The sequence below is a fragment of the Neolamprologus brichardi genome, chromosome 3 (genome assembly GCF_056152115.1).
Source record: "Neolamprologus brichardi isolate AB-2024 chromosome 3, ASM5615211v1, whole genome shotgun sequence".
In the NCBI taxonomy this organism is placed as follows: domain Eukaryota; kingdom Metazoa; phylum Chordata; class Actinopteri; order Cichliformes; family Cichlidae; genus Neolamprologus; species Neolamprologus brichardi.
In genome coordinates, this window is record NC_142106.1 from 54805579 (window position 1) to 54833206 (window position 27628).

General features: G+C 39.6%; 2 protein-coding genes and 1 long non-coding RNA gene across 6 annotated transcripts in view; all 3 read right to left on the reverse strand.

The window, feature by feature from the left end:
* Positions 1–27628, reverse strand: part of LOC148105869 (protein NLRC3-like) — a 71288-nt gene that overhangs the window by 19312 nt on the left and 24348 nt on the right. The window contains exons 1-3 of one of the 4 annotated variants that reach the window (XM_087838950.1): positions 1898–2001; positions 1636–1785; positions 1410–1523 (exon numbers count right to left, since the gene is read on the reverse strand). The exons of 1 other annotated variant lie outside the window; for it this stretch is intronic. In XM_087838950.1, the coding sequence (XP_087695076.1) occupies positions 1410–1523; positions 1636–1785; positions 1898–1986 (353 nt within the window). In that variant the 5' untranslated portion in view covers positions 1987–2001. Of the gene's footprint in view, positions 1–1409; positions 1530–1635; positions 1786–1897; positions 2002–4011; positions 4452–27628 lie in introns of those variants that run through there. 2 more of the 4 variants (XM_087838947.1, XM_087838948.1) reach the window with 2 other exon arrangements.
* LOC148105870 (uncharacterized) lies at positions 15077–17051 on the reverse strand. Its single transcript, XR_015718614.1, has 5 exons — positions 16944–17051; positions 16714–16773; positions 16523–16613; positions 16199–16356; positions 15077–15559 (listed from the first exon to the last, which is right to left on the reverse strand). It is a non-coding gene; the product is annotated as an uncharacterized LOC148105870 (long non-coding RNA).
* On the reverse strand, positions 19143–20444 carry LOC148105871 (stonustoxin subunit beta-like). The gene is made up of 3 exons (XM_087830838.1): positions 20383–20444; positions 19895–19941; positions 19143–19750 (listed from the first exon to the last, which is right to left on the reverse strand). Exons 1-3 carry the CDS (start codon positions 20442–20444, stop codon positions 19143–19145), a joined length of 717 nt encoding a protein of 238 aa, XP_087686964.1.

Genomic DNA, 27628 nt, shown 5'->3' on the forward strand with positions numbered 1-27628 from the left:
CTTTATGGGGTCACGCTCTGACCCCACACACACACACACACAATCCTTTGTTCACATGTATACCTATGTAAGATGTTATATGTTAATGACCCTATGCATATTCATGTAACCACAATAAAAGGAGTGCTATGGGGAACCTGGCTGAGAGTCTGATGGGGGTCAAGTGGTGGAACGACACTTGGCTCCAGGCAGGTCTCCCTCATGCATGAGTAACATGAAGAACTTTGCCTACTTTGGGTCTTGCTTTGCTGTGTAATTATATTGTCTTCAACGTTCCAGCGAATAGGTTTAAGCTACAAACCTATCATATTGTTTTTTAGCTTTATGCTTTGTGTGAACAACTAAGGTGTGCTGCTTATGAAATCCTTTAAGTGCTACAGAGAAAATTACATTTTATTTATGTAATTAACACATTTTGAATTCTTAAAGGAATATAACAAAAGGAAAGACACCCAGCTGAACTAAAATGATCCATGTAGCAAACAAAAACTGTTGTGAGCCGCCACCCTTATATCGACTTTTGTCTTTTGGAGCCTTGACCTGACTTTTAAAAAATAATTTGAAAGAAAGCACTATGCTGCTAAAAGATGAAAAATAGATGTTCGCAAAATTCTTCCTAAATATGTATTTTACCTGGTTAATGTGTGTGGCGGGGCGTGGTCTGCAGCACCGCTGCAGGGGAGGCGGACGCACCTGAGCGGCACCCGCAATCACGCCTCGCCGCCTTAAAGTCTGTGCTCTCTATGCTGTTGTGTTGGTGTGTATCGGGCTGTCAGCTGAAAAGCTACAGCTGGCTGTATGCGTACAGCAACCGTGTGTGAAAAGCATGTTCATGCAAACATCGTCGGGTCTGCCGTGATATGTTTCCAATGGGACTGCTGCTCCTGAACCTCTGCACATAGCCTCTGCAAATCGAGGCTGTACGAAGTGACTTTCATCTTTACGCAGGACTGTAAGCTGTCCTCTGTGAGGCGTGAGCGGTGTTTGTTTTTTAACATAGTTCACGGTGGAGAACAGCTGCTGATATAATGTGGATCCAAAGATCCATAATTGGCCTACCTGGGGTCGAAAGTCTCGATAAATGCACAGCGTTTCGGCAGGAATACACACTCAATACCGGAATACCGCTTCCGCGAGTGTGACGCTTATTTTGAGTGATGAAAAAATAATAGAATATAATTGTATTTTTATATTTCAATAATAATAATAATAATAAATAATAAATAATCACAATAATCTTCCAATTTAGAACTACAAGTTAAAAAAGAACTAACATAAATAAATTACACTTCAGCTAAATACTTCTAATTTATTTTCCCAAACCACACAGAGCCGCACTAAAAGGACTAAAAAGCCGCATGCGGCTCCGAAGCCGCAGGTTGCCGACCCCTGATCTAGACACACATTACCTCTCAGCAGCAGAAGAACATCCTTTAAAGTCATCACCAATACTCTTCGACTTGTTGCTCTTTAAGGAAACACAGCTGGGTTCAGGTCCAGGAGATTCTGGCCTCTTATTGATCCTAAAAGAAAAACAATAAATGTAACAGCTTCATGAGATAGGAAGGAAAAACTGGAAATATTAAATTAAAGACATGATGAACAATCTGAACCTCATAAAAATAATGTACTTACTCTTTGTCACATAACAGTCTTTTGTTAAAGTTTACAATAATTTCCTTCGAGTCGTTGCTCTTTAAGGAAACACAGCTGGGTTCAGGTCCAGGTTCTGGATTAGTTTCAGGGTTATGTCCAGCTGAGCCTGGTACGCCCCACAGCTCTGGGCTTTAAAACAACACACACAGAGGTATGAGTGTGAATAATGATGGAGCAGTGATGTGAGTGCTGAGCTGTGACATGGAGAAGAGTCATGAACAGTTAGAGATGGTCATCTCACCTCTGAGCTTTGGTCTGGCTCTCATGTTCCCCACACAGAGTGCTTTTAGAGGGAGGGACTCCCTCCTCTCTGTCCTCACACTGATCCATGCTGCTGAAAACATCCAGATGAACAGAATCAACTTTTTGGGGATTTACTGGATGATTGAGGATCCAGACACTTTTTAATATTTTTAAAAAAAAAATAATAAATAAAATAAAAATATTTTTAATATTTTTTTTTGTCTCCATGATGTCTCCATAATGTCTCCATAATGCTGCAATGTTATCTGCCCCAGAAACACACTGTGCAGAAGCTCTGATGGTGACACAGAAAAGTCAAAGTGGAGATACTTCTGTCCACCTTTGATTAGACTCATTATAAAAAGGAAAACAAAGTTTGAACACAGTCATGTTTCCAGTTCACTGACTTACATTTATTCCATGGACACTCACTCTAACCTGAACCACAGCTACAACCCAACATTGTTGAGGCCTCATCTCCTCCTTTCCTGACTGTAGAGGTTAAATATGCAACAACCAACAAATAAAAGAATTTGGTTCATTTCAAAGAAATTCACACGGTGACCAAGTAAAGTAACTGTAGTAAAGGAGACAACATCCCGTTGATGGTGGGATTATTTGAAAGATTTGCTTTAGTCACGTCACCAAATGCAGTTGAACCACCCGTGGATCCATGTTTGACCATTCTACCACTCTGAGCTCTGCTTTTTAATCATTTTATTATTATCATCATTCATTTATTCATTCTTTGGAGGGGGGCTATTTCCTAATGCCGCCCTAATAAGCTGATGTTCAAGGGGAAATATAACAGAAACTCTTTCAGTGTTATTCATTAATAAATTAACAGATAAACTGTGAAGAAGAAAAAAACTGAGATTTAAAGGAGAGAGTGAGAAACTTGATCATCCATCCTCATAATACATGTTTATCAGTATCTGCTGTGACCATACTGCAGTAATAACTACAAGTCTACATTTCTGTGACTGTTGATCAATCACAGCAGGAATCTGAGCTCATCTCTGCACACAGAGCAGCTTCAGCTCTGGGATAAACTGCTCGCTTCACGTCCTTCTCAGCTCACAGACACTCATCCTGATATTTTCCTTTAAAATTTGATGGTATAATTCATCTGAGTTTACACTTTATCTGCATAAATACAGAAAAACAGAACCAAACACCATAAACCATCAGTTTCACCATGTAGAATATATTGTTGTTTCCTTGCTTTTAATTCAGAGAAAAACTCTGATTTTGATTTTCTCTGTTCTCTTTGCCACAGCCCATCCCAGCAGCAGCTGAAGCAGCTGACTGTCACAACACTGAATAACACTTTAGGAGGAATTTCAGAGGTCACTAAAGCTCCAGTTTCAACATCAGTTAATTAATCATAGTTCATCATAAATGTTAACCTGGCTGGCACACATGTTAATGTTAGCCATTTAAATATTAGCAGTTAGCTGAGGCCACAAGAAGAAGAGGCCCTAGAAGAACAATGGATGATAAGATTAGATTTTCAAGACTAGGCAGAGACGTGTTTTCCTTTACTGTCTCTTACAGAGGAGGGAGCAGATACCAGACGAGGTCACGGAGGTACGGGGAGGATTCGCAGCAGACAGCAAGACTGCCACGTCCATGCGAGAGAGCGATGGCTACGATAATCTCTGTTTTTGTCTCACTATATAATGTTGTACAGCCCATTTGAGGGTTATCCTCTCTGTGAACCAGATGCTTGATTTCACACAGAGGTCCACCAACTGAATTTGATCAGTTATGGAACGATTTACCTCGACAGGCTCCTTCACTCGCTGCTTTTAAACCTCCTTTAAAACACACTTTTACTCCCTGACCTTTGACCCAGTGTGACATGTTGACTCACTACCTCAGACAACTTAAAAATAGTCTTTTTGTTTTTTGGTGCAGCCTAAAAGAACCGTAAAATATCTGTCCTATATACAGTTATGTTCATATATTTTTGTACTACATCAGGAAACTCAAAAACATAGTTTGTAATACATTAATCCTTATTTTTAAAACTGTTTTTGTCATTTTTCTTCTCCCATTGCATCAAAAATCATTATTTACACTGAATAAATGAGTCAGCAGCTCTCTTACATTGTTGCTGCAGGTTCATTACTGAAGTCTAGAGGTGTTCCTTTGGACCGGTCACTCCTCACAGACACACAGCTGGATGCTGCAGATCCTGCTCCATCCTCTTCCTCCATCTTCTTGATGTCAGGGTGGAGTTAGTCTGAGAGGTAAACACACACACTCAGAGGTGCTGTTGTACTGGAAGCATCACACTGACGGGTTTCTAAAGTTCTCATTGATCATTTCATGGAGTTTCTGTGGTAAACACTGTCCTGTGACGTATGTGTTATGGTGAGGGTCATGAGGGCTAACCAGCCCCACTCCTTACTCCTCATATTTCAGCCTGAAGCACAATAACAGCCTAAACCTAACCAGGAGGCTGTAACCTCAAAGGGACTTCATGGTTAGAAATAAAGGTTCAATGAAATGAAGCAGATCATAAAAACATGAGTTCCAACTTTAAAAGAAGCATCCACACGATGACGGCACAGCAGAGGAGCACTTTCTCTAACACACTGATTCAGTTCCACTGACACAAGGACACACACAGGAAGGCACACACACACAAGCCTTTATAAGAAACAACACAATCATCTGCGCTTGACTTGTCAATCCAAGTCCTTAGCCCATGAGCCCGCGGTATCAGACCACAGATATTCCCTTACTTTGGAAAAATAAAGCCAGTTTTCAGAACAGACCTGATGTTTATGCTACAGCCTGTTTACCAATATAATCAATATCAGATATCAGAGCAACAGAAACCTCGGTGATCAGGACGCTGGGACTGAGAACAGGAAGTGGCTCAAACGTCACAGTTTCATGACGTCACCCTGAACTCCACTCACGGAGTTTCTGTCGCCATTGTAGTTTTTAAAGTCCCGTGATAAAGGCGGGTCTTTCTGTGAATCCGCACGCTCATTGGCTAATAGCTTGAGACTGACACATCGTTATCCAATGAGCGTGCGGGAACTTCCGACATAAAGTTGTTTCCTTTGAAAAACCAAAGTCTGATTATTTTTGCCTCCACTGACGGAGCCTGTTGTTCCCGCCACAGAGACACAGTAATGTCAGAGCGGTGTTAACACTCACCCTGCCTCAGCACAGCTCTCACTCTCCTTCTGCTCTCTCACACTAAACGGAGGCTCAGCTAAACTCACTTCCTCTCTACTTACAGGAAACCAGCGCTCAGAGGAGCCGATCGGCCTCACATTTCACCCACAGACACGAACAGCGTGGAATTATTTTATGTCATAAGAAGAAACATATTCATGTTAACACTCACCTGCCTCAGCTCCACCTTCCTCCTCCTGCTGCTCTGAACGGAGGCTCAATACTTTCACTTTCACTGCTGCTCCCTAAACACAGAGGATGCTGGGACTTGTAGTTTTTTCCTTCCGGTGCGGTCTTCCTCTTTGTTTGTTTGTGTTCAAGTTATTTCGATCATGTAAACATCAACAGAACACGTGAAGCCACACAGAGTTTGTATGTCGAGGTGGGTAGGAGGGTTTGAGGGTTTGGGTTTATTTAAAAAAATCACCATCCCTTCAGCTTGTTCGTGGCCAAAAGTGTCCATGTGTTATGTTTTTGTTTCTTTGCTACTTTTTCTGCATAAAGTTTTTCACAAATATAAAATAGTCATTACTTTTTACATTTTCAATCCTTCAAACACCCTTTTCTAGTACAATGCACTTGTTTGAAGACAACCTCAAAACTCATCATTTCATATATCAGCAGTGCTACTGAAAATTATTGTACAGTGGTCCCTCACTGTAACGCAGCTCACCTTTCTCGGACTCGCTGTTTCACAGATTTGTTTTTCTTTAACAGCACATTGTGTTGTGCGTTCTGATTGCTGTAGACCATTGTCAATCAATCTAGTGCCGTGTCTTCTGCACGGCAGCGGTCCTCAACACCCGGGCCCGTTTGGTACCGGGCCGCGAGAGGTGAGGCTCGGGTGTGAAGAGTATGGTTTTCAGGGTTTTTAATCGTTAAGTCGGGTTCCCTGGGTCTTTTCCCGTTTTGTGGTCGTGTGTCTTATTTTGAAAGAACTATTTACGCGTTACCATAGTGACCAGAGAGCATTAAGAAGCAGAGAGGAGGCTGTTACTCTCAATGTTGTTGGTGCATTTCAGGAGGACGCTGCTAATAAAGTTACACAATCACACAGTGATTTACAAAATACCACCGTTTTTGTCTTTGTCTGTATCATTTTATTTTGTTGTATTTATCTGCGACACCTTAAAGGCCGCTCCGTGAAAATATTGTCTGACATTAAACTGGACCGTGGTGCAAAAAAGGTTGGAGACCGCTGCTGTACAGTACAGAATGAGTTTAGTTTCTCAAATTTATATAAATCTTCGATCGCTAGCAGTGTAACTCTGAAGTGCTGCACTGTATGTTTGTAAGTTTTCTTCCCGACAAACACAACAATGCAGACGAAACGTTTTGCACGATTTCATTGTATAATACTGGACTTATGTTTCTACGAAGGTTTGAACTTTAAGAGTGTTTAAACAAAAGAAAAAAGTGTGAAAATGTTCGTGCCTGTCTGAGGAAAGTGTATAAACAACCCGTTCTAAATCCTGACGCGTAAAATACTGGCGATTTTTCACGTCCCTTAACTTCTCATGCTGACGCTAAAGGTACCCTTCCACGTTTTTATGAGACGCTGTGGGTTGTCAATTCATTCCAATATGAACCCGCTCGCGGCGATAAGACACGCTTCGAGCAGAGGCTCCACCATCCATTTACTCCAATAATAACCCCGTCATGGCGAAACATGAAGCACAATCTAACTGGAGAACCGGGGACTCTCTCCCCCGACGTGTTTTTCTCCCTAATTCAAAGCTTTCTTTTAAGGATATCGTTAACATTTCTCAACAAAAACACATGAAAGTGTCACTGATAATTCAACAATAAAATCGCTTCATGTTGTGGCCATCACACAGTGTTTTCCAAATTGATTCACGATCTGAAAGTGCACAGATTTCATGTACATAATCCTTTGTTGGGTTTATTATTTTTATTTCCCACGTAAGACACATTTATAGTTTTATCCACCATTCCTGTTAGTTTTGGATGCGCTCGGCTCCAAACAATCAGACGCAACATGTGTAAGCAAAGGATGATGGGAGAACGGAGAGGCCCGTTTATAAGAATAAGAAAAAGGAGGCGGAATTGATTAATTCTAATGCAGGTATGTAAAAAATACATGACTACAAAGTAGTCATATATTTAGAATAATAGCTTGATGTGTGTTTCAAAGTTTGTTTTTCATAAAAGCTTCAAACAAACAGAGGTGAATGATCTCAGAAACGATTTAAGTCATTTAAAAATGGCTACAGCTACCGTCAGCATGCTTGCTGGGTAGAGTACGGTAACGACTACACGTGGCTACTGCAGCATTAGCCATTTAATCCAACAATGGATTAAATCTATTACAAACATTAAAGCACTTGTGTGTTGCAAAATGGCCTCACATGGTGTTTAAAGCAGTTTTTGCGCTAAGAGTTCTGCTAGCTCTTTACAAACTGATGATGCTAACATTAATTGCCCCCCAAACCCCCATTGCCGAAAAAAAAAAAACCTGGCACCTTTCACGCATACGAGCACACGCACATGCACTCTCATGCACGTGCATTCACTCATCCGAAAAAAGGGCACTTCCGGGCCATGTGGTCCCACTGCGCATGCTCTGGCTGTGTCCCAATTTAGGGTCTGCACACTTGAAGTACGCGCACTACGCGTACTACGTACGGCGCGTACTATAAGTACGAGAAGTGCGGAAGTGAGAGGCTTGTGAAATGGGATGGTCTAGCCCTTCGTTGCGCTGTTCAGTTTGCCTAGCAACCATGATACTAACCGCGAGAAATGTTACATACAGCTTTGTTTGACAGAAATGAAGGAGAAAAATGTTTTGTCATGACATCACTTTGATTAGTTGAGTATCTGAGGCTGAGGCCACGGGACTGTAAAACATGATTGTTGGGCTTCATTTCTGTACCGAACAGTTATTTCAAGATTAGTTAGTAAAAAACAATTAGCTCATGTTGTTCATGAGACTAAAATCATCTCACTGTGGTAATGTAAATATAATATGGCCAATATTATATTATTGTCAGATTATATATATATATATATATATATATATATAGGCTTTAAAACCAAGTTAACGCTGTAAGTACAAACATCACTAATGTCACACAACTTTGCCAACATGTGGCCAACAGCAATGTTTTAATGTTCTTCGTTATTAAACATTCGCACATAATTAAGTGACATCATGTTCAGTACTTACTTTTGACAGTTCACTCTTGGCTGCTCCCTTCAGCGTATTTTGCGGCAAAATTATCCACACCCACCGCCGCGCTATGAATTGTGTTATATATGGGACCACGAAGTGTGCACCGGACCACGCTTGATATTTGGGGAAATCGACGGCGCATTTGGAGTATGCATTTGAAGTACACTTCGAATTGGGACAGCCGTCGTCGCGTGGCGGTGACGTAATCGCACTTGAAATGCGTACTTCAAGCGTGCAGACCCTGAATTGGGACACAGCATCTGTCTTCTCCTAGCGGGGGTGCATTTTAATTAGGTTCATCAGCCGCTGTTGGCATTTTGGCTTTTCATGGTAAATTTATAAAAACAGGAATTACTTTGTCTTTTTACACTGACACTATAGAAAGACTTTTGTTGTCAGACAATTGAGCTGAAACGGCAGTGTGTTTTATACGCAGATTTTCTACAGTTAGTTAAGCGACTACCCAACCTTGTTGCATTGTTACATTGTTTCTAATAACTGAGCATTGTTGGCCGTTTCAGACTTTAAGACACAGTTTATCTCAAGAAGTGGTGAATAAAGTAGGTGGAGTGCTTAGAGACCAAACTTTATGATATCCCTTTCATCAAATATTTGCATCCCCTAAAACCTTTCACCTAAAAACAGCACCGTTACTTCGCATAAATTTTCAGTTAAAATTTTAAATAATTAAAACAAAAATATGCGAGGGCGTTCCCAGACCTTCTTTAAAACACAGATGTGCAACGCATTATTTAATTTGAGTTTTTCAACCACGGTGCGCATTTTGGTTTTTTCAGTGTGAATTCATACAAACAGGAGTTACTTTTGCAATAGTGCTTTTTACACACTCTAACCGAAACGGTAGATTTTGTGTGTTTTAGAAGCATATTTTCCCTAATTTGCGCTGCAGTGGCTGTGCATTGTCACACTGTTTCTATCAACTGCACTTTGGGGAGGGGGATAAAGGCATAAAGTCTAAAATGAGCAGTGGAACTCTTTCCGACTGCAGATCTGAAAAAATATGTGAACAACTTTTGAAAGGTTTTTTTAATTAGTCATATCCTCTTTTCAATTTGCTCGCAGGTGTTTATTCCGTCTGTTCTGCGCGATCCTTATTGTGTGCGGGAAATAATCACATCAAACATATGCATGTCTAAATTTAAAATTATTTAAACATAAAGATGCGTTGACTTACCATGCCTTCTTTAAATCTTAGATGTGCAATACGTTATTTAATTGTGTTTATCATGCGCTGTGTATTTTTGGTTTTATCAGTGGGTAGTTATCTTTTTCTTTCATTATAAAACCGGGAAAGACCAACTTTTTTTTTTTTTTTTTTTTTAAATTAGTTAATTCACAATTCAATCAATCCGACACATCTCTTCTACATTGCGAGTTTATTGGCTGGGTTCTGCTTACGTTTTTTATTTTCGCGCCTCCCCCCAAAACTGACTTTTTAAAAACTCGCAGAAGATGCCCCATCAGGGAGCATGTTGAATGTTGTGTTACGAGGACCATCCCTAGCCAGTGATGTGCAGTGTGTTACAATCAGATGATGATTATACTACAGATTTATTCCTTGAGGAAATCATGCAAGTGCTTCAAAGTAATGACGAGTCTATATCATCAGACGAACTTGAATTTATCGCCACAGTTGCTCATAACAGGAGCGGCGGTGTTCGTTTGAGATTAGGGAAAGTGATTTATGATGACATCTTGCTAAAAAAAGGGAGACATCTGTATAATCCTCAAAATAGTAATAACAACCTGTGTTTTTGTCTGTGCTTGGTGCATGCTCTCAATGCTGAGGTGTCTGAGGATGAGAAACTACTGTGTGCAAAGCAGCTACACATTGATGCAGGGCTCGACCCCAGGCAACAGGTTTCTTTCACCAATGTCAGCAGTTTTGAAAAACAGCTAAATGTTAAAATCGTTATATTCCATCATACTGCAGGGTGAAAACAGCTACAGTGTTTCAAAACACACGACACACCGCACCCTCAAACCATATATATGTATTTACACGACGGTCATTATTATGTCATTGAAAGCACAACAGGGTTTTTTGGAGTTAGCTATTTTTGTAATTATTGTTATAGTACATATCAGATTCCACTGTGCCACACATGTAAATTCAGATGCAATGTATGCTTTACACTGTGTCAAAGCTACCCGTCACAGACTGTGAAATGTGCAGACTGTAAACGTATCTGTAAGTCGCAGCATTGCTACCATCAGCACAAACTAGTAGAACCGCTACATAATCTAATACCGTGTGATCGTATGAAATACTGTGAAACATGTGGTATGGTATACAGGAAGTCAGACAAATCAGAACACAAATGTGCCCCAAGTGCATGTACACTCTGTGGAGAACGCCTGGTAGACAGTGGCATGAATCACGAGTGTTTTCTTCAGCCTGCTGAAATGAAACAACCTCATGAAAAATACATAATATATGATTTTGAGACCCGGTATCATGACGGAAAGCATGAGGCCGTTTTTGTGTGCACAATGGATATGCATGGGAAAAAATTCTGTTTCAACACATTAAATTGTGTGTCTGCATTCGTTGGGCACTACAGAAGGCCTAAATACCGTGGCTATACGTTTATAGCCCATAATTCTTCGGGTTTCGACAGCTATATTCTCTTGGAATACCTCGTTAAACAGGGTATTGCTCCGGGTGTAACAATGAGAGGGAGTCGTGTCGTTCTAATGTATGGCAAATCCTATGATCAGAGATGATAGACTCATTTAGCTTTCTGCCCTTGCGTTTGGACAAAACACCTTCTGCCTTGGGATTCGAGGACCTTGAAAAAGGCTTCTTTCCACACACATTTAACACAAGGGCTGACGAATTCTATGTAGGTCCTTATCCTGCCCCGTCTTTTTACGGGTATGAAAAAATGTCTGAATTTGAAAAGGAGAAATTTATGGCGTGGTACAAGCCTGCCTGCGAGAAACCATTTGATTTACAGGCTGAAATGCGTAAGTACTGCATTAATGATGTCGAAGTGTTGAGAATGGCTTGTAAAATATACCGCGAGACTTTGATGGAGTGCACGCAGATTGATCCATTTTCACACGCCACCCTGGCATCATACTGCATGGGGATTTTCAAAACCTTGTTTCTTCCAAAAGACACCCTGGCATTGACTCATCACGGTGCGTTTGTTGATCAGAATAAGACATTTTCAGACGTGTCTCTTGGATGGCTTCAATACGAAACAAAACATTGTTATCAAGCATGCTCTCAGAGGCGGCGAACAAAAAGTAGGACCTTATTTTGTGGATGGATTTGATGCTTCCAGCAGAACTGCATATGAATTCTTTGGGTGTTTCTATCACGGTTGTCTCTGCTGCTACCCGGAGAGTGATGTTAACCCTGCCGCCAAGCTGTCATATGACGAGTTGTATCATGCAAGTTGTGAGAAGGTGAATGCTTTAAGAATGCATTATGGTCTTAATGTCGTGGTCATGTGGGGGTGTGATTGGCCATCATTAAAGTCGACTGATCAGTCAGTCAAGGACTTTATGCGCAAATACAAAAAGCCTGAGCCTCTGGACCCTAGAGACGCGTTGTTTGGGGGGAGGACTAATGCGATGAAACTGTACCACAAGGTTGATGATGGTGGAGATGAAAAGATCAGATACTATGATTTTACAAGTCTTTACCCCACTGTTCAGTGCACGAAAAATTATCCAATAGGTCACCCTCAGATCATATACAATAATTTTGACAGTGTTGAAAATTATTTCGGGTTTGTTAAGTGCACTGTGGGGTCTATTTCATCCTGTTCTGCCCTACAAGTGCCACAATAAGCTGATGTTTCCTCTCTGCAGAACGTGTGCTGAAGAGCAGCGCCAGCACAGTGATTGTGTGCATGCTGAGAGTGAGAGGCAACTGTCAGGTACTTGGGTTTCCTTTGAGCTTGAAAAGGCTATTGAAAAAGGGTATCAGATTGTCTGCATCACTGAAGTTTGGCACTTCCCTAATAAGACTGACACACTGTTTAAGCCGTATGTCAAAACATTTTGAAATTCAAGCAGCAGGCATCTGGATACCTGAAAAATGTCAAAACAGCTGAGGAGCAGCAGAAGTTTGTTCCAGACTATTATGAGAGAGAAGGCATCAGACTTGACCCTGATAAGATTTGTGTAAACAAAGCAATCAGAAGTTGGAATAAACTGCTTCTGAACTCTCTCTGGGGGTGATTCTGCATGCGAACAAATATGCCATCTTGCGAGCTGATTACAGACCCTGCCAGATTCACACAGCTGATGTTCAGTGACCATTATGACGTACGCCAGTTTTGTTTCATCTCTGATGATGTTGCAATGGTTCAGTGGTATCACGCTGATGGTAGAGGGTCGCGGGTGAAGGATGTGAATGTCTTTGTCGGTGCTATGACTACGGCCTGTGCGAGGCTCACTCTGTATGACTTGTTAGACAAGCTGCAGGAACGTCTTTACTGTGACACAGATTCAGTTATCTTCACCTCTCATCTCGGGGAGTGGGTACCCCCTTTAGGATCATACCTCGGTGAGCTGACTGATGAGCTCAATGATGGCGGGTCTGGAGAGGATGATCACATTACTGAGTTTGTCTCTGGAGGTCCAAAATGCTATGCTTATTACACAAAACAGGGCAAGACTCAGGTTAAGTGTAAAGGTGTAACACTCAGTGATGTTAATTCTAAAGCTGTTACCCACGAATCATTGAAAGGCTTAGTCAAGGCATTTGTGGCCAACAGGGACGCGCATTTAGTTGCAGAGTCTGACACCATCAAACACAATAAGAAGAGGTTTCATCTTAGGAATGAAACAGTTGTAAAAAAAGTTCAGGTGGTCTATAACAAGAGAAGGGTGTTGCCTGACTATACAACACTCCCTTATGGATACTGATCAGGATCAAGCCTTTGATGGGAGGCTCCAGCACCCTTTTAGTTTAGTTATTAGCGGGCCGAGTAATTGTGGAAAGACTTTCTTTGTCAAAAGCATCATTGAAAAAGCATCCACTATTATTTCAGCCAAAATTGACAATATTGTTTACATCTACTCCTGCTGGCAACCTTTATACAATCAACTTCTTCAGATAAGAAAAATCTCCTTTGTGAATGGTATACCGGAGTCTCTGAGTGACGATGTCCTTTTACCTCCGGATAAGAACAACTTGCTCATGATCGACGATGTGATGAATACTGCGTCTAACAGCATAGAAGTTCAAAATGTGTTCACACAATACGTTCATCATAGGAACTTGAGCTGCATTTGTTTAGTTCAGAATTTGTTTATGCAACAATTTTGTTGAACACTAATTATTTAATTCTGTTTAACAACCCTAGAGATAAATATCAAATTTCAGTTTTAGGTAGACAGATGTTTCCAGCTAATACAAAATACTTCTTAGAAGCTTTTAATGATGCCACATCCACCCATATGGGTATCTTCTAATCGACTATAAACCTAAGACGCCTGACTATTTAAGACTCAGAACCAATTTGTTGTTGGATCGTCAAGTTGTTTATATCCCCAAAAAACGGCTAAAGCGGTAAAAAGGATGTCGTATTCACGGATGCAGAGAAACATTGCACTGTTGGAGTTGTTGTATAAATCCCCACCCAGCGTACGAAGGAATATTATTTGTAATGCAAGCATGGATTTTATTAATGCTCTGTGTGAGATATCGCTCAATGTTTTGAAAGGTGTTATCCCGCTGACTGATCAACAGTACAGACAACTAAAAAAGAAAAGAAAAGTAATCAGACTGGTTGCAGACAAAAAGGTCAAAATTTTGAAAAAGAGAAAATCCATCAACCAATCTGGAGGATTTTTGCTACCGTTATTAGGGGCTGCCATACCCTTCATTAGTGATGTGCGATACCACTGATTTCCTTTCCGATCCGATATACCGATATATCCGATACCAAGTAATATTCAGGGTGGTATCGATGATACTGATCCGATACCGATAATTTGTACAAAAACTTATTTTATTTATTGTATCTCAAATTATAGCATCATAATGATTACAGGACATCAGATTACTTGTTCTTATCACTTAATAATGTAGAGTTCATCATATAGAAATAAAAAAAAAAATGAAGTTGTGCTAGTTGAACACCTTGCCTGCCTGCAACACTAAAGGACTCCCTGAGAGACGTCTGTCTCGCCCCAGCAGCACCTGTCCCTGTCCTCCTTTTCAGTTCGCCTCAACATACGCTCGTCATATTCTGTGATATGATTTACTCTGAGGTGTTTGACAAGGTTATTGATGTTGCCACAACCATACATGCCAATTTTTCCGGGAGAATCCCGAATTTCAGTGGGTCACCTCACACTGTAAAAAAAAAAAACTGTCAAATTTACGGTAAAATACCGGCAGCTGTGGTTGCCAGGAATATACCGTGAAAAAAAATGTGGAATCTGTAAAAGACAATACGGTATACTGGTTTTGTAACCCTAAATTTTAAGGTAGACAACGTATTATTTTACCAAAATCATGATAGAAAAAAACTAATATATTTGTCAATTATACAGCAATTTAATGTAAAAAATGCAACTTTCCATAGCTTTTTACGGATATTTGCAGTAAAAAAAAAAGTTATAATATAATAATATTTACATTAATTTGTTGTTAATTTAACAGTAATAGGATAGACCCTATTATTGTAAATAACTGTAAAAATAACAGAAATATGTTAAACCTTATTAAAACCTTTGACAGTAAAAACCACAGTGAAATTGTATAACAAATTACAGCATTTTATTTTGATCAGATACATTTTACGGTAAATTCCTGGCAACCACAGCTGCCGGTATTTTACCGCTAAAAATACAGTACAATATGAGGAACATAAATGGTTTACCGTACATTTTACATTTGCAACCGCTAAATATAGAAAAATCTAAAGATGCTCATATATAACCAAGGTAGTGAATATTACTGATAAACAATGAGAAAATTTGACATACCATTTGAAAACAGACTAAACATATCATTTTCTCTATTCCTACAAAGCAGCATAGATCTTGAGAATACAGCATGTGTCCATATATATGGCTGGTAATCCATGGAGGAATGAATAAACGTGAAACAAAATATTACCTGCCCCTGACCTATCAACAGTAATGAGTCACTGGGTCCTGCCTTGGTGAAGGAAAGGACTCAGTGGAGTTTCTAATGCGCATGGTGTCGAAGATACAAGCTCTGCAGGAGTACTTCAATGTCCATCAGGAGTTCACTTTGGACTGGCAGGATCCCCTCTGCAGCAAAAAATGGACAAAATTTGATCAGTGCTTGAGCAAAATGCACAGAAATGAACAAAACGTGCTGCCAAAAACAGATCTAATGATAAATGATTTCTTAAGTGTAAAATATATAGTTCTTAAAGGATAGCTATTGTCAAAATGCAACCTGGGCTGTTTTTTTTTTTTACTGTAAACGAGACAAACATATATCTAAAAGCATAATTACGACAAACGAGCCGTTTTTGAGATTGACCGTGATTTTGTTTTGTGGTCAATAGCCAGTGAATGGGAATACTAGGGGGCCGGGGCATAAATTTGAGCGCATCAAAATCGATACAGTAAAAAAAAAAAAAACAGCCCAGGTTGCGTTTTGGCAATAGTTATCCTTTAAATCTACTTATATAAAAGTGATACATAGACAACGCAGCCCTAATCACAATCATAATTTGTTGGAAAACGTATTTAAGTTTCCTATTGATTTATCTTAGAACTTGAAGTTAATGGCTGAATGCATGGTGATGAGACCTATCATTCAATCTACATTTTATAGCGTATGAAACTGCTCACCTGGACATGAACCTGAGCTCGGCTGATTAAGATTAGTGTCTCCTGTCCATCTTTCTTTAGCAAAACTTGAATAATACCACTGCTTACCTCTTATTGAATCTTTGGGTGCAGACTTAATTGAAGAGCCTCGTATAAACAGGCAGGGTGTGATGTTTAGGGAAACCAAAGAATACAGGCGCCATCATTTCTGCCAGAAGACTCATGGGGTGCAACGAAGCTTTCATTGTGGACTGGCTAGATACCTTCTGCATTCAGAAAGAAAACAAGAAGGGCATACACCATAAACAATAATAACTGACAAAAATAATGAGACAAGAAATGAAAGTAACAAAATAAGTGCAAATCAAGTTTCCCTGTGTTGCAGTGTAGCTGAATGTTTTTCAACAATTTGATTTACGGTAAAACACATACCAAATATTTCCAGCTAAGGTTTGTTTCAATCTTCAGCATGTTTTTCCTGCCATTGTCTTGAAACTGTTTCATCTGTCCCTCTCATTTGATGCTGTTTACAAAAACAAAACAGCAATATTGTAAAGGGAAAAAGGAAAATGAATTTAATGGAAAAAAAGAAAAGAAAAAAAGATTATGACCTGAAATCTCACCATTTCCTGAGAGTCACAGGTCCTTTGAGTATCCTTATGGTTTCTGCTCAAATTCAGTGTCTGAACAGGGCAGGAACAAAACAAACCTTTTTAATCATAATAAAGACAAAATAAGATTTAGAGACAGTGCCACATCATAAGCCAAAACTCCCTCAAAGATATCATGACCTAGACATGGTGGCAAGCCTGGCATACAAACGTTGAAGTATTTCAGTGAATTGAACACTGACCTGAACTTCACTCCTTCGACGTCTGGTGTATTGTCAATCTGGAGGCGATCAACAGCAGAGTTGTAGTTCTCTTTGGTACGTTCTGGTCCACACAGATTTGGGTCAGCACCCTGAAATTCAGATTTCGTTATCAGGCAGTACCTGCAGAAGTGCTTTGAAGAACTAAAGTTTTCAGTGAAGCCACCAATACAGTGAGAACCCAGATTATCACCAGCAATGCAAAACAAAGTTCCTTTGACTCTAGTTTCATCTGATGCAACAATCCCACTGTCCTCCAATTCTTTCAAGTCTGCCAGTAATTCAGAGAACACATTAGCATGACCAAACTCTTTAAAATCTTTCTCCCTGCACAGTAAGACAAGAGACATGTGATCTGTGTCTGAGCGTACATGAAGTGGCAAGTTTGCCACTGATGCATATACAGCTAATACCTTGTGTTTTGTCCTTGCAGAGCCTAAAGGGTTAACGACTTCAAAGGCATCCTGGTAGAGTACTAGCTTGAGACATGATGGGTTTTGACCAAAAAAATCATTTGATTTAAACAGCTTACTATCACTTATGTCACACAGAACATCAGCAGGAGGCTCAGTAGAGGGCTCTTCTGATTTCTGCCACAGATCAGACTCTAGCAGACATCTCAAAGTCTCTCTTAAAGGCACATAATAGGCAAACCTATCTTTTCTGTTTTCATCTCTCCCTAAAAATATTTTCTTTGGTTCCACATAGTTGAAGGCTTTTTTAAAGGTCTGAGCTCTGGAGTGCACTGTCCTCAATGGCCCGGTATGACATGCAGAAAAAAAATCATAGCTTTTGACAGACTCGCAGACTTTGTTGATGTCCTCCTCTGATAATGATGTGTCATCTTTTAACAGTGATGCAAGTTTACCCAAACTGTATGTCTGTCCCAACTCATGTATGTTCTGTACTTATGTACTTATTTTCCCCCCGATTTACGAATAAATTCTTTACAAATCCTACCATGTGAATTCATGGATTTTTTTTTTTTTTCACATTCTGTCTCTCACAGTTGAAGGGTACCTCTGGTGCAAATTACTGACCTCTGTCATCATTTTAAGTGGGGGAACTTGCACAATCGGTGGCTGACTAAATACTTTTTTGCCCCACTGTATGTTACAGTGTATCAGGATCACATGCCTCCAGTGGTCACTGTGAGTAACTACAACTCTGCACATACAATAATTAAGATGAAGATATGTTTTTATTGTAGAAAGATGAACCAAATTTAGTTTGACTCTCTGACAAACGATGGCAAGATAAAAGTAGTTTGTTAAAAAAAGACACAAAAATGGTAACAATGAAAACAAATACAAACAACAGCATATCCTGATATGAGGCTCACAGATCAGAATCAATACAATACGTAGCAAACGGCATTGATGTTGCCATGGTGACCACTGCCATATATAGTATTTCTGTTACCTCACTTGTCTTAAAATTCAAAGCTGGCTTTTTTTCATTTTAACAATGAGTCCACTCTCTTCACTCACTTTCGTCTCTTCCTCGTGTTTGAGCTCCTCTCAGAGAGGATTTAAGAAAGAGCTTTGATGATGGCTGTAGCTCAGGAGATAGAGCAAGGCATCTAATGATCAGAAGGTTGGTGGTTCAATCCCTGACTGCTCCAGCTGGCACACAAAGTGTCCTTGAGCAAGACACTAACCCTCTCCGATGCATCCATCAGAGTATGAACGTGTTAAACAAGAATCAGTCCATTCACCATGGAAACATCAAAGTAGAAAGTGATGTCAGCTATGATTGGCTGCACAGCTGGATCACATGACCAGGTGAGTGGTACAAATAACAGGAAGCTTCTCTTGTGGCTTTAATAATCATTTGAATAATCATTTACAGATTGTTCTTTATCTTTATCTTTATCTTTTCATTGTCGTCTGAAACACAGAAAAATATCAATGTTGGAAAATATGACATTTATATCTAGTTTCTAAAGGATGGTTTAATTCTCCAAAGGCCACCACAGACATGACAAAGTTATTTCATCATTATAATGCACAAAAACAGAAAGCAGGATGAGCCCTGCTGCTCACCAAACTTGTGTTGAATATTAATTTGTGAAACATTTAGTTTAAAACATCAACTGACTGAATCCATGAATCTCATCATGTGTTTCAGAGTGAAAGACACAGACATGTACAGACTGAACTGTTTCTCTAACAGGTAAGACTAACTACACACAGTCACTAACTCAGAGCTCCCCAAAAATCTTACAGTCTTCTGCAAAAGAGTGTTCATCAAATGATCAGATAGATCCTGGAACCCAAACCCAGGATAAAGAGGTTCAGTGAATGTGGTGTGGAAGGTGTGGAGGTGGATCAAAGAGTCAGAGGAGACTCTGTAGAAGGACAGAGTGCCAGCAGGACAGTCCACATACACTGCTGCTCTGTTAGAGACAGAGGAGGAAGAGGAGGAGGAGGAGGAGGAGGAGGAGGAGATGAGTGTTTCTCTGTTATTGTGCCACACAGAGGAATAATGATCAGAGCAGAAAAGACTCCAGGACTGATCATTTCTACCAAACACACACTCATCACTCCTACTTTTCCTTTTGATTCCTCTGTAACTCACTGATATCCAAGCCCTCCTCGTCCACTCGACCTCCCAGTAACAGCGACCAGTCAGACCATCTCTACACAGCAGCTGAGGATACCAGTCAAATCTGTCTGGATGATCAGGATATGACTGAACCTCCTCCACATGTGTCAACTTCCTGTTTTTGTCTGACAGTTGGAGCTTTGTGTTCACTGTGTTTGTGTCGATTGTGAGTTGACAGGAATCTGATGGAGAGAACAAACACAATCCAGCTGCAGTTATTGATCCATCATCTGTTCATTGACACTTTGATGATGACTCCTGACATGATGAAGATGGTTGAATGTGTGCTGCTTTGTTTTCATGAAGCCCATTAAAAACACACTTACACTTCCTCAGACCTGGTCTCAACCATCGGACTCCAGCAGGCTCCACCCTGAAAGGAGGAGGGGGGTCAGAGCAGCACAGTCAGCATGCACACATGGACATTACATGGCTCTCATACACACACTGTTACACACTGATAAAGGAACAGTCCAACATTTTGACACATAAATGTTTCAACTTCAAAAGAGCAAAACTCATAATCACATCACATTTAATCTCCTTTATTAAGCACGATGTCCAGGGAGCATTGACATGTGCCACAGTCAAGGTTCAACACACTGTGACATTCATGCTGTCAGGGAGTGGGTGCATATTAAATGTAAAGACTGGGACTGGGTACAAAAACTGATCCAGTACAGGTAGAGTGCAGCAGCCAGTGCATCACATATTTTGAGCTAATGCAGCGGTCATCACACCACATACTGCTTTCTATGTAAAGGAGCCTTCATTCTCAGATTAGGGCTGTTTGTGACCATAAAGTCTGTCTCACAAAGGCAGCCACTGGTCCAGGCGAGGATGCCTCCACAGTGGGATGTCTGAGGGTGCAGACATGGGTGAAGTTAGGACCAGGTGCCAGTGGACCTGTGGACCTCTGGAGACAGGAGTTATTGTTTCACTGCACCAAAAGCAGAGAGAAAGATGTTTATTAATAATCCTTCTTATTATTAAATGCTCTGTAGAGCAAATTTGTAACAGCAAATTGTTTTGTGCGTTCTGATTGCTGTAGACCATTGTTAATCAATCCAGTGCCGTGTCTTCTGCATGGCAGCGGTCCCCAACACCCGGGCCCGGGTGGTTCCCTGGGAAGTTGGGTTCCCTGGGTCTTTTTTCCCGTGTTGTAGTCGTGTGTCTTATTTTGAAAGAACTATTTACGCGTTACCATAGGGACCAGAGAGCATCAAGAAGCAGAGAGGAGGATGTTACTCTCAATGTTGTTGGTGCATTTCAGGAGGACCCTGCTAATAAAGTTACACAATCACACAGTGAATTTGCGTTTATTATTATATTTACAAAATACCACCGTTTTTGTCTTTGTCTGTATCATTTTATTTTGTTGTATTTATCCGCGACACCTTAAAGGCTGAAAGGCCTTTAAGGTGTCGCGGTCCATGAAAATATTTTCTGACATTAAATTGGACCGTGGTGCAAAAAAGGTTGGAGACTGCTGCCGTACAGTACATAATGAGATTAGTTTGTCGAATTTATATAAATCTTGGATCGCTAGCAGTGTAACCCTGAAGTTCTGCACTGTATGTTTGTACGTTTTCTTCCCGACAAACACAACAATGCCGACAAAACGTTTTGCACGGTTTCATTTTATAATGCACTTATGTTTCTATGAAGGTTTGAACTTTAAGAGTGTTTAAACAAAAGAAGTGTGAAAATGTTCGTGTATGTATATTTATTAAAACATTTATCTACTTTTACCGACTTTAAACCGACACTTTAAATTAGCTCCAGTCCTTTTCATCAAAACCAAAATTTTATCTACATTCTGTTTTTTACACTTTAAATCCCAGTTAGGTTATATATTACCAGTAGCTTTTCAGATAAAACAGTAATAAGGTCCTAATGGTTTCATAAATCTTCGTATTTTTTTTCATATAAGCATCGGGGACAAGGCTGTCTTGCAATTGTTGAGGTCACTAGTGTGCGCCCTATTTCTTCCAGGATCACTCTTCATTTGTAGGTTTTAGTGGACTCCTACTACTGTGAAGTGGTTTTCATGGGGCAGGGGCTTGTATTCCAATATCTGGGAGATTGTAGAGATGAGCAGTGATGCCCTTCTTGCCATCTTTCCAAAAATATAAGTGATCTGGAAGCTGTTAGTCTTACTTACAGCAGCAGCACTTTCTGCACCTGCAGAAACTCCAGGACACATTTACTAACAGTGTTTGTTGCTCTGTGTGCTGCAGCTGCAGCTTTGAATTTTTTTTGAGAGTTAATATTTTGGCTATGGTGTCTTCTTATGAAATGTACAAGAGTAAAAGTGTTAGCATGTGTGTCAAAGCTAAGTTTGACTGGGAAACTCAAAGCTCAATAACCTGTATCAACAAAAATTCACTGCAGCCTGTGTAATATTTGATGCATCATAATTTATTCCAGTCTATCTTGCAAATACATGTTTGTGTTGCAATGTCACGCACAAACACACACAACTATTAGATCCTTAAGATCAAACCTGCGTCATTCTTTTGGTCCACTGCAGTGTAGCAGTCAAACAAGAAGAAGAAGAAGTGAAGTGGCCCCAAATGGCCAGGATAGAGATCAGAGGGTTAATGTGTAAAATGTATAAAAATATTATTGATTACAGGATAATACATTAATGTTAATATCAACAATAAGCTTTTTACTCTGAAGTTACAAGTACAAACAATGCTGTTACATTTACACTTTTTTTACTATAAGTATGGAAACAAGTGAACAACATTTTATAATAAGTTTAACTGGAATTCTGTACACTGAAAAAAAAACAACACATAAAAAACACAAACAAACAGCCAGTGCCTTCATCTGTCCATTAAATGTCAAACATGGCATTGACCCGTAGTCCCTGCTCATCAGCACATGCTTTTAAAAAGAGCTCCATGTCCTCTGCAAACTGAAAAACAAAGAGGAAGAAGTCCCTCTACACAAAAACACTACAGATGACAGGCCAGGCAAACATCTATTGACCTGTTTGAATGTCTCCTCATCATGTGAGCCTTGAAGTTTTTTTGTAAGAAGACTAAGACCACAGTGAGGACATTTCATTTTCATGGACTTTTCACAAGCCACAGTTTCATTTAGCACAGAGGGTAGAGCACATGAATGTTCTACCCAAGATTCAGAAAATGGTTTAGATGCTGGAGACAAGACATGGAGAGGGAGATGGGGCTCCACAGAGAGTTCAGTGGGGAGCAGTCCTGCATGCTGACATGACAATAATTGACTTGCCATATCCCCACGCTGTATGACTGTCATGTTCCAGACAGGGCAGTGAAAGTGCACCGGCATATCATTTTGTCTGTAAGAGAGAAAAAAAAGAAAAAACAACAACATGTAATTTAAATGTAGTTGTATAGAATGCAGTCAGTTTATCTAACAATCAGATTGTACATATTAACAAAAATATCCAGGCCATCCTCAATAATGGAAGCAAAATGGCGTGGATCATAAGAGCTGTCAGGAAATGTGGTGAACAGGAAAAATTATTTAATGAAAACACTTTTTTCTCTTGCTGATGAATGAACTGAACTGTACAATGTGAAAAGCAACATTTAAGTCAACAAAGAGACTGCAGAGGTGCTGAAAAGAAGGGCATATTTATAACTTTAACTATGAGGTATATTTAATACCAACATACCTTTGAAAGGCAAAGCATTTTGAATGTGTCCATTTATATGCTGCTCAATCTTTGCCCTGACAGTATGGCTGAAAGTGGGGCACAGAGGGCAGTGAAACAGCCAACACGTGGTGCATTCCTGCAATTCTGGCTCGGAGGCAGAACTCCAAATTGATATTTGCATCTAAAACAGAGAGAAAAACAGATAAACACCATATACACAATTAAGTTCAGGTTTTTGCAGAAATAACACGTTACAGTTAGCATGTAAGAGATTTGGGAGAAAATTCTTTACAAAAACATAATTTACAAGAAACCTATTTGTGACATACGTATCTATTGACATATAAAAGACAATTGAACAAATGCTAACTAACATCTGGGCAATAAAACTGAATGGAATAGAGAATATTAGTATTTATACATATATAAAACTCTCTGTGATGACCTTTACAAGGTTTTTGCAGGTGGAATGAGACACATGAATAAAGTGCAATATGCAGTAAATGGAACAATGTGCGTTGATGTTACAGATCATGAAAAGTAGTGAAGTGAATTTGTTAATAACAAGCAAAAATAAAATACGTTTGAAACTGACCACTAAATGCTAACCAGAGGTGTCAAAAGTGCACATTCTTACTAAAGTTTAGATACCTCGGGGGTCTGACCGTTGTTGTACCGCTAACAAATTGCCAACATCAGTGTAAGCAAACTAGATGATTCCTACAATTATATAATTATTAACGGCAAATTTAGACACGAAAGACTCTGTAACAACCTTTACGATCCACTTGCAAGGTTTCCACAGTCGATGATCCATGCATGGCTTTAATTTAATTTTAAATTGTAATTACAATGTTGAGAATCTCCATGTAAAACTTTCATCCTTCCATAAGCAAGTCCTCTTAGCGTGGACCCTCATTTATAAACACAACTTCTCACCACAGAAATACCTCATCTGGAACAACAGAGATATTTTATTTAAAAATAAATCACTTTTCCTGGAAACTTGGGTCCAAAATGGGATCCTATTGGTGGCTCAGCTGGTTAATAAAGAGGGACAACTACTTACTTACAATGACTTTATTGCACGATATAATTTTCCAGTCAGTGTTCAGGAATTCTCAATGGTGCTTGGTGCCATACCCTTAGGGACTTTAATGTTATATAAAAACACTGACAGCTTAAGATCTACCTGAGTCACTCTCCCTGATCCAGCTGAGTCAGCAGTAGGAAAAATCAGCTTTTCACAGGAACTTGCTAACAGCAATAAGTGAATACGTAGTTTATTCCAAGAAGATATCGTCTCTCTCCCATATATAATATCTTACTGGAACCGATATGTTCCAGATATCAAGTGGAAGACAGTCTGGATGATCCCCCATAAATATTTGATTGTAAATAAGGTGAAGGAAGTCTCATTTAATATTCTAAATAAATGTTATCCAGCCAGTCACTACATGGTAAAATTTAAAAGAGACATAAATACTAATTGTACTTTCTGTGGGGATCATCCAGAAACTGTGAAACATCTTTTTTGGTACTGTTCTTTTACACAGAGATTCTGGAAGGAATTTTAACAGTTTTGTTATTGTCCATATTTTAAGGGAGTTTTCGTTACGATGGGAAAATGTTTTACTCTGTTTCGTTAAGTTCCCCAAGAAGAATGATAAATGTTTTTTAACAATAAATTTGTTAATAATTTTAGCTAAATTTTGTATCCATAAATGTAATTTTACTAATAAAACACCATATTTCTGTCATTTTTTAAAGATGTGGAAATGTACATTCAATCAATATCAGACTCCACCAACAAAAAGGCTCTCAAAACAATATATGTGAATTTTTGCGTATATTCATATAATTATTACTTTTTTCTTTTTACCTTTGGTTTTGTGTGTTCATGTTCTGTTCTCTTGTATACTTCATCTGTTTGTATTTTGTATACTCATTGTTTGTTAAATAAAGTTCTTTAAGAAAAAAAAGTCCATGATCCATGCAGGAACGTATCTCTGCCTACTGTGGAGGTCACGTGTTTCCGGTTAGTGTGGATACCCAATATGGTATCCGGCCAATCCACCACCTTCCATCGTTTATACCGTTACAAAAAAAAAAAATCACAAAAAAACATCTTCGGCCCATTAAAACGAAAAATCACCATCAGTATGCCCGATGGCCAGTCCAGCTATGGTCGTGCCATCAGTTAACCCGTCACGTGCCAGTTGTGACACATGTGCCCAGGGTTGCCGACCCCTGCTCTAAAGCATCTGATTTGGATTCCTGAGATCAAATATATTTTCCTTTGGCTTTGTTTTTTTCCCATTTGTGGCTTTAATGTAGTGTTACATCTGTTTGTTTGCTCTGTATACATGTCCAGATTCACTGTTATGTTTCTATTCTTACATTGCTGTGTGATCACTGTTCCCTCTGCTAACTGATGTGACCTTTTGTATCTTACACTGATACTTGTCATATTTGTATCTGCGCCTAAAAGATAAAAAGTTTTCCATGATAAAACACAGCTCCACCTCCTGCAGTTCTCCCTCTGAACCACTAGATGTCTACGGTGGCCCCTAGAGACAAAGCACGTACAAACTCCAAAACACTTGCAAACCCCAAAGCACTAGTGATGGGTCGTTCGCGAACGAAATGGCTCTTAGAGCCGACTCTTTGAAGTGAACGACGCGAGCCGGCTCCTTATTGGGAGCCGTGAGGGTTTTTTTTTTCTTTCTCTCACCCTCTCTCTCGCCCTTTTTTCCGCTAAACTCCGCATGCGCGCCTGTACTTTGCGCTGGGCAGAGGGGGGAGGGGCGTTAGTTACACTTGCAGTAGCTCAGGAACAGAGCCAGAGAGAAAGAGAGCGAGGGACAACAACGTCACATTAGAAAGGTATAGTAATCATCCACTATTTTCAGTTGCAGATTATAAAGGATTCAGAAATCATGCAGGCCCATATGACAGAGAATGTGCATCTTCTTTTTGTTTTAATATTTTAATTTATATTTAATTGTGTTGTGGTTTGCAGTGTTTTGTGTTGTTTCACGTTAAATTTGTTTAAAAGGAAAAAGCTGAAAATTTAAATAGTTAAAAGTTTAAAATGTAAATAGTTGTTTTTTGTATTATATGATTTATTTATTACATTTTATGTGGAGTGAATAAATAAAGTATACTTATGGTGGCCCTTAGAAACAAAGCACGTACAAACTCCAAAACACGTACAAACTCCTAAGCGTGTACAAACTCTAAAATGCGTAAAAACTCCAAAACACGTAAAAACTCAGAAGCACGTACAAAAGACAACAGAAGTGCTCCAGGATGCAGGGCGCAGTGTTGAGCTTTTGTTACCTAGTGGCTACACAAGCCAGGAAGTATCAACAACCAGATTTGGTGTGTGGTACTAACAGGTAAATGAACTTTTTTTTTTTAAATTATTTGAATAAATATGAGTGCTTGTCTATAAATACACAAACAATACGCACATGCTTTCAATTGTGTAATTTAAGTGATCTGGGTAGCTCTGTTTTGGAAGTTCAGTAAACGCTAGAAATGTGTTTTGGAGTTTGTGCGTGCTTTTTTGGAGTTTGTATATGCTTTAGAGTTTGTACGTGCTTTGTCTCTAGGGGCCATATATAAACATATATAAATAAAACCACTTTTTTTACATTAGTAATTCCTTTTCTGCATAATTTTATATTATTGTTAATGATTAAATAATTAAAGCAACAAAACAACCTGAAGAGCCGGTTCGGAGCCGAAAGAGCCGGCTCTTTTTAGTGAGCCGAGCCGAAAGAGCCGGATCTATAAAAAGAGCCGGAAATCCCATCACTACAAAGCACATGCAAATTCCAAAACACAACGGAAGTGCTCCAGGACGCTAGGGGCAGTGTTGAGCTTTTGTTACCTAGTAACTACACAAGCCAGGAAGTACCAATGACCGGATTTGGGGTCTGCAGCCTTAAAGGCCGCATTTTAAGGCCGATTACGTCACAGCGACACGACGAAGGCTGTCCCAATTCAAAGGCTGCTCAAAATGCGGCCCTCAAATGCGTCCTTAATTTCCCTGAATTTTAAGGATGGGTCGGTGTAGCCTTCATGCCCCAACATATCCCAGATTTCATAGCGCCGCGGCGGTGTGGATAATTTTCCGAAAAAAAACGGCGGAAGCGGAGCCGCCGAAGAGTAAACTTTCAGAAGTAAGTACTGAATATTATGTCACTTATTTATGCGCAAATGTTTTTATAATGAAGAACATTAAAACATTGTTGGCCACATGTCGGGAAAGTTATGTGACATTAGCGATGTTTGTACTAACTTGGTTTTAAAGCCTTTACTTCAAAATATACGCCGTTCAATAGTTGACTTTAATCTTACAGAGAATGTGATGATTTTATGGATAATTAAAGTCAGTCAT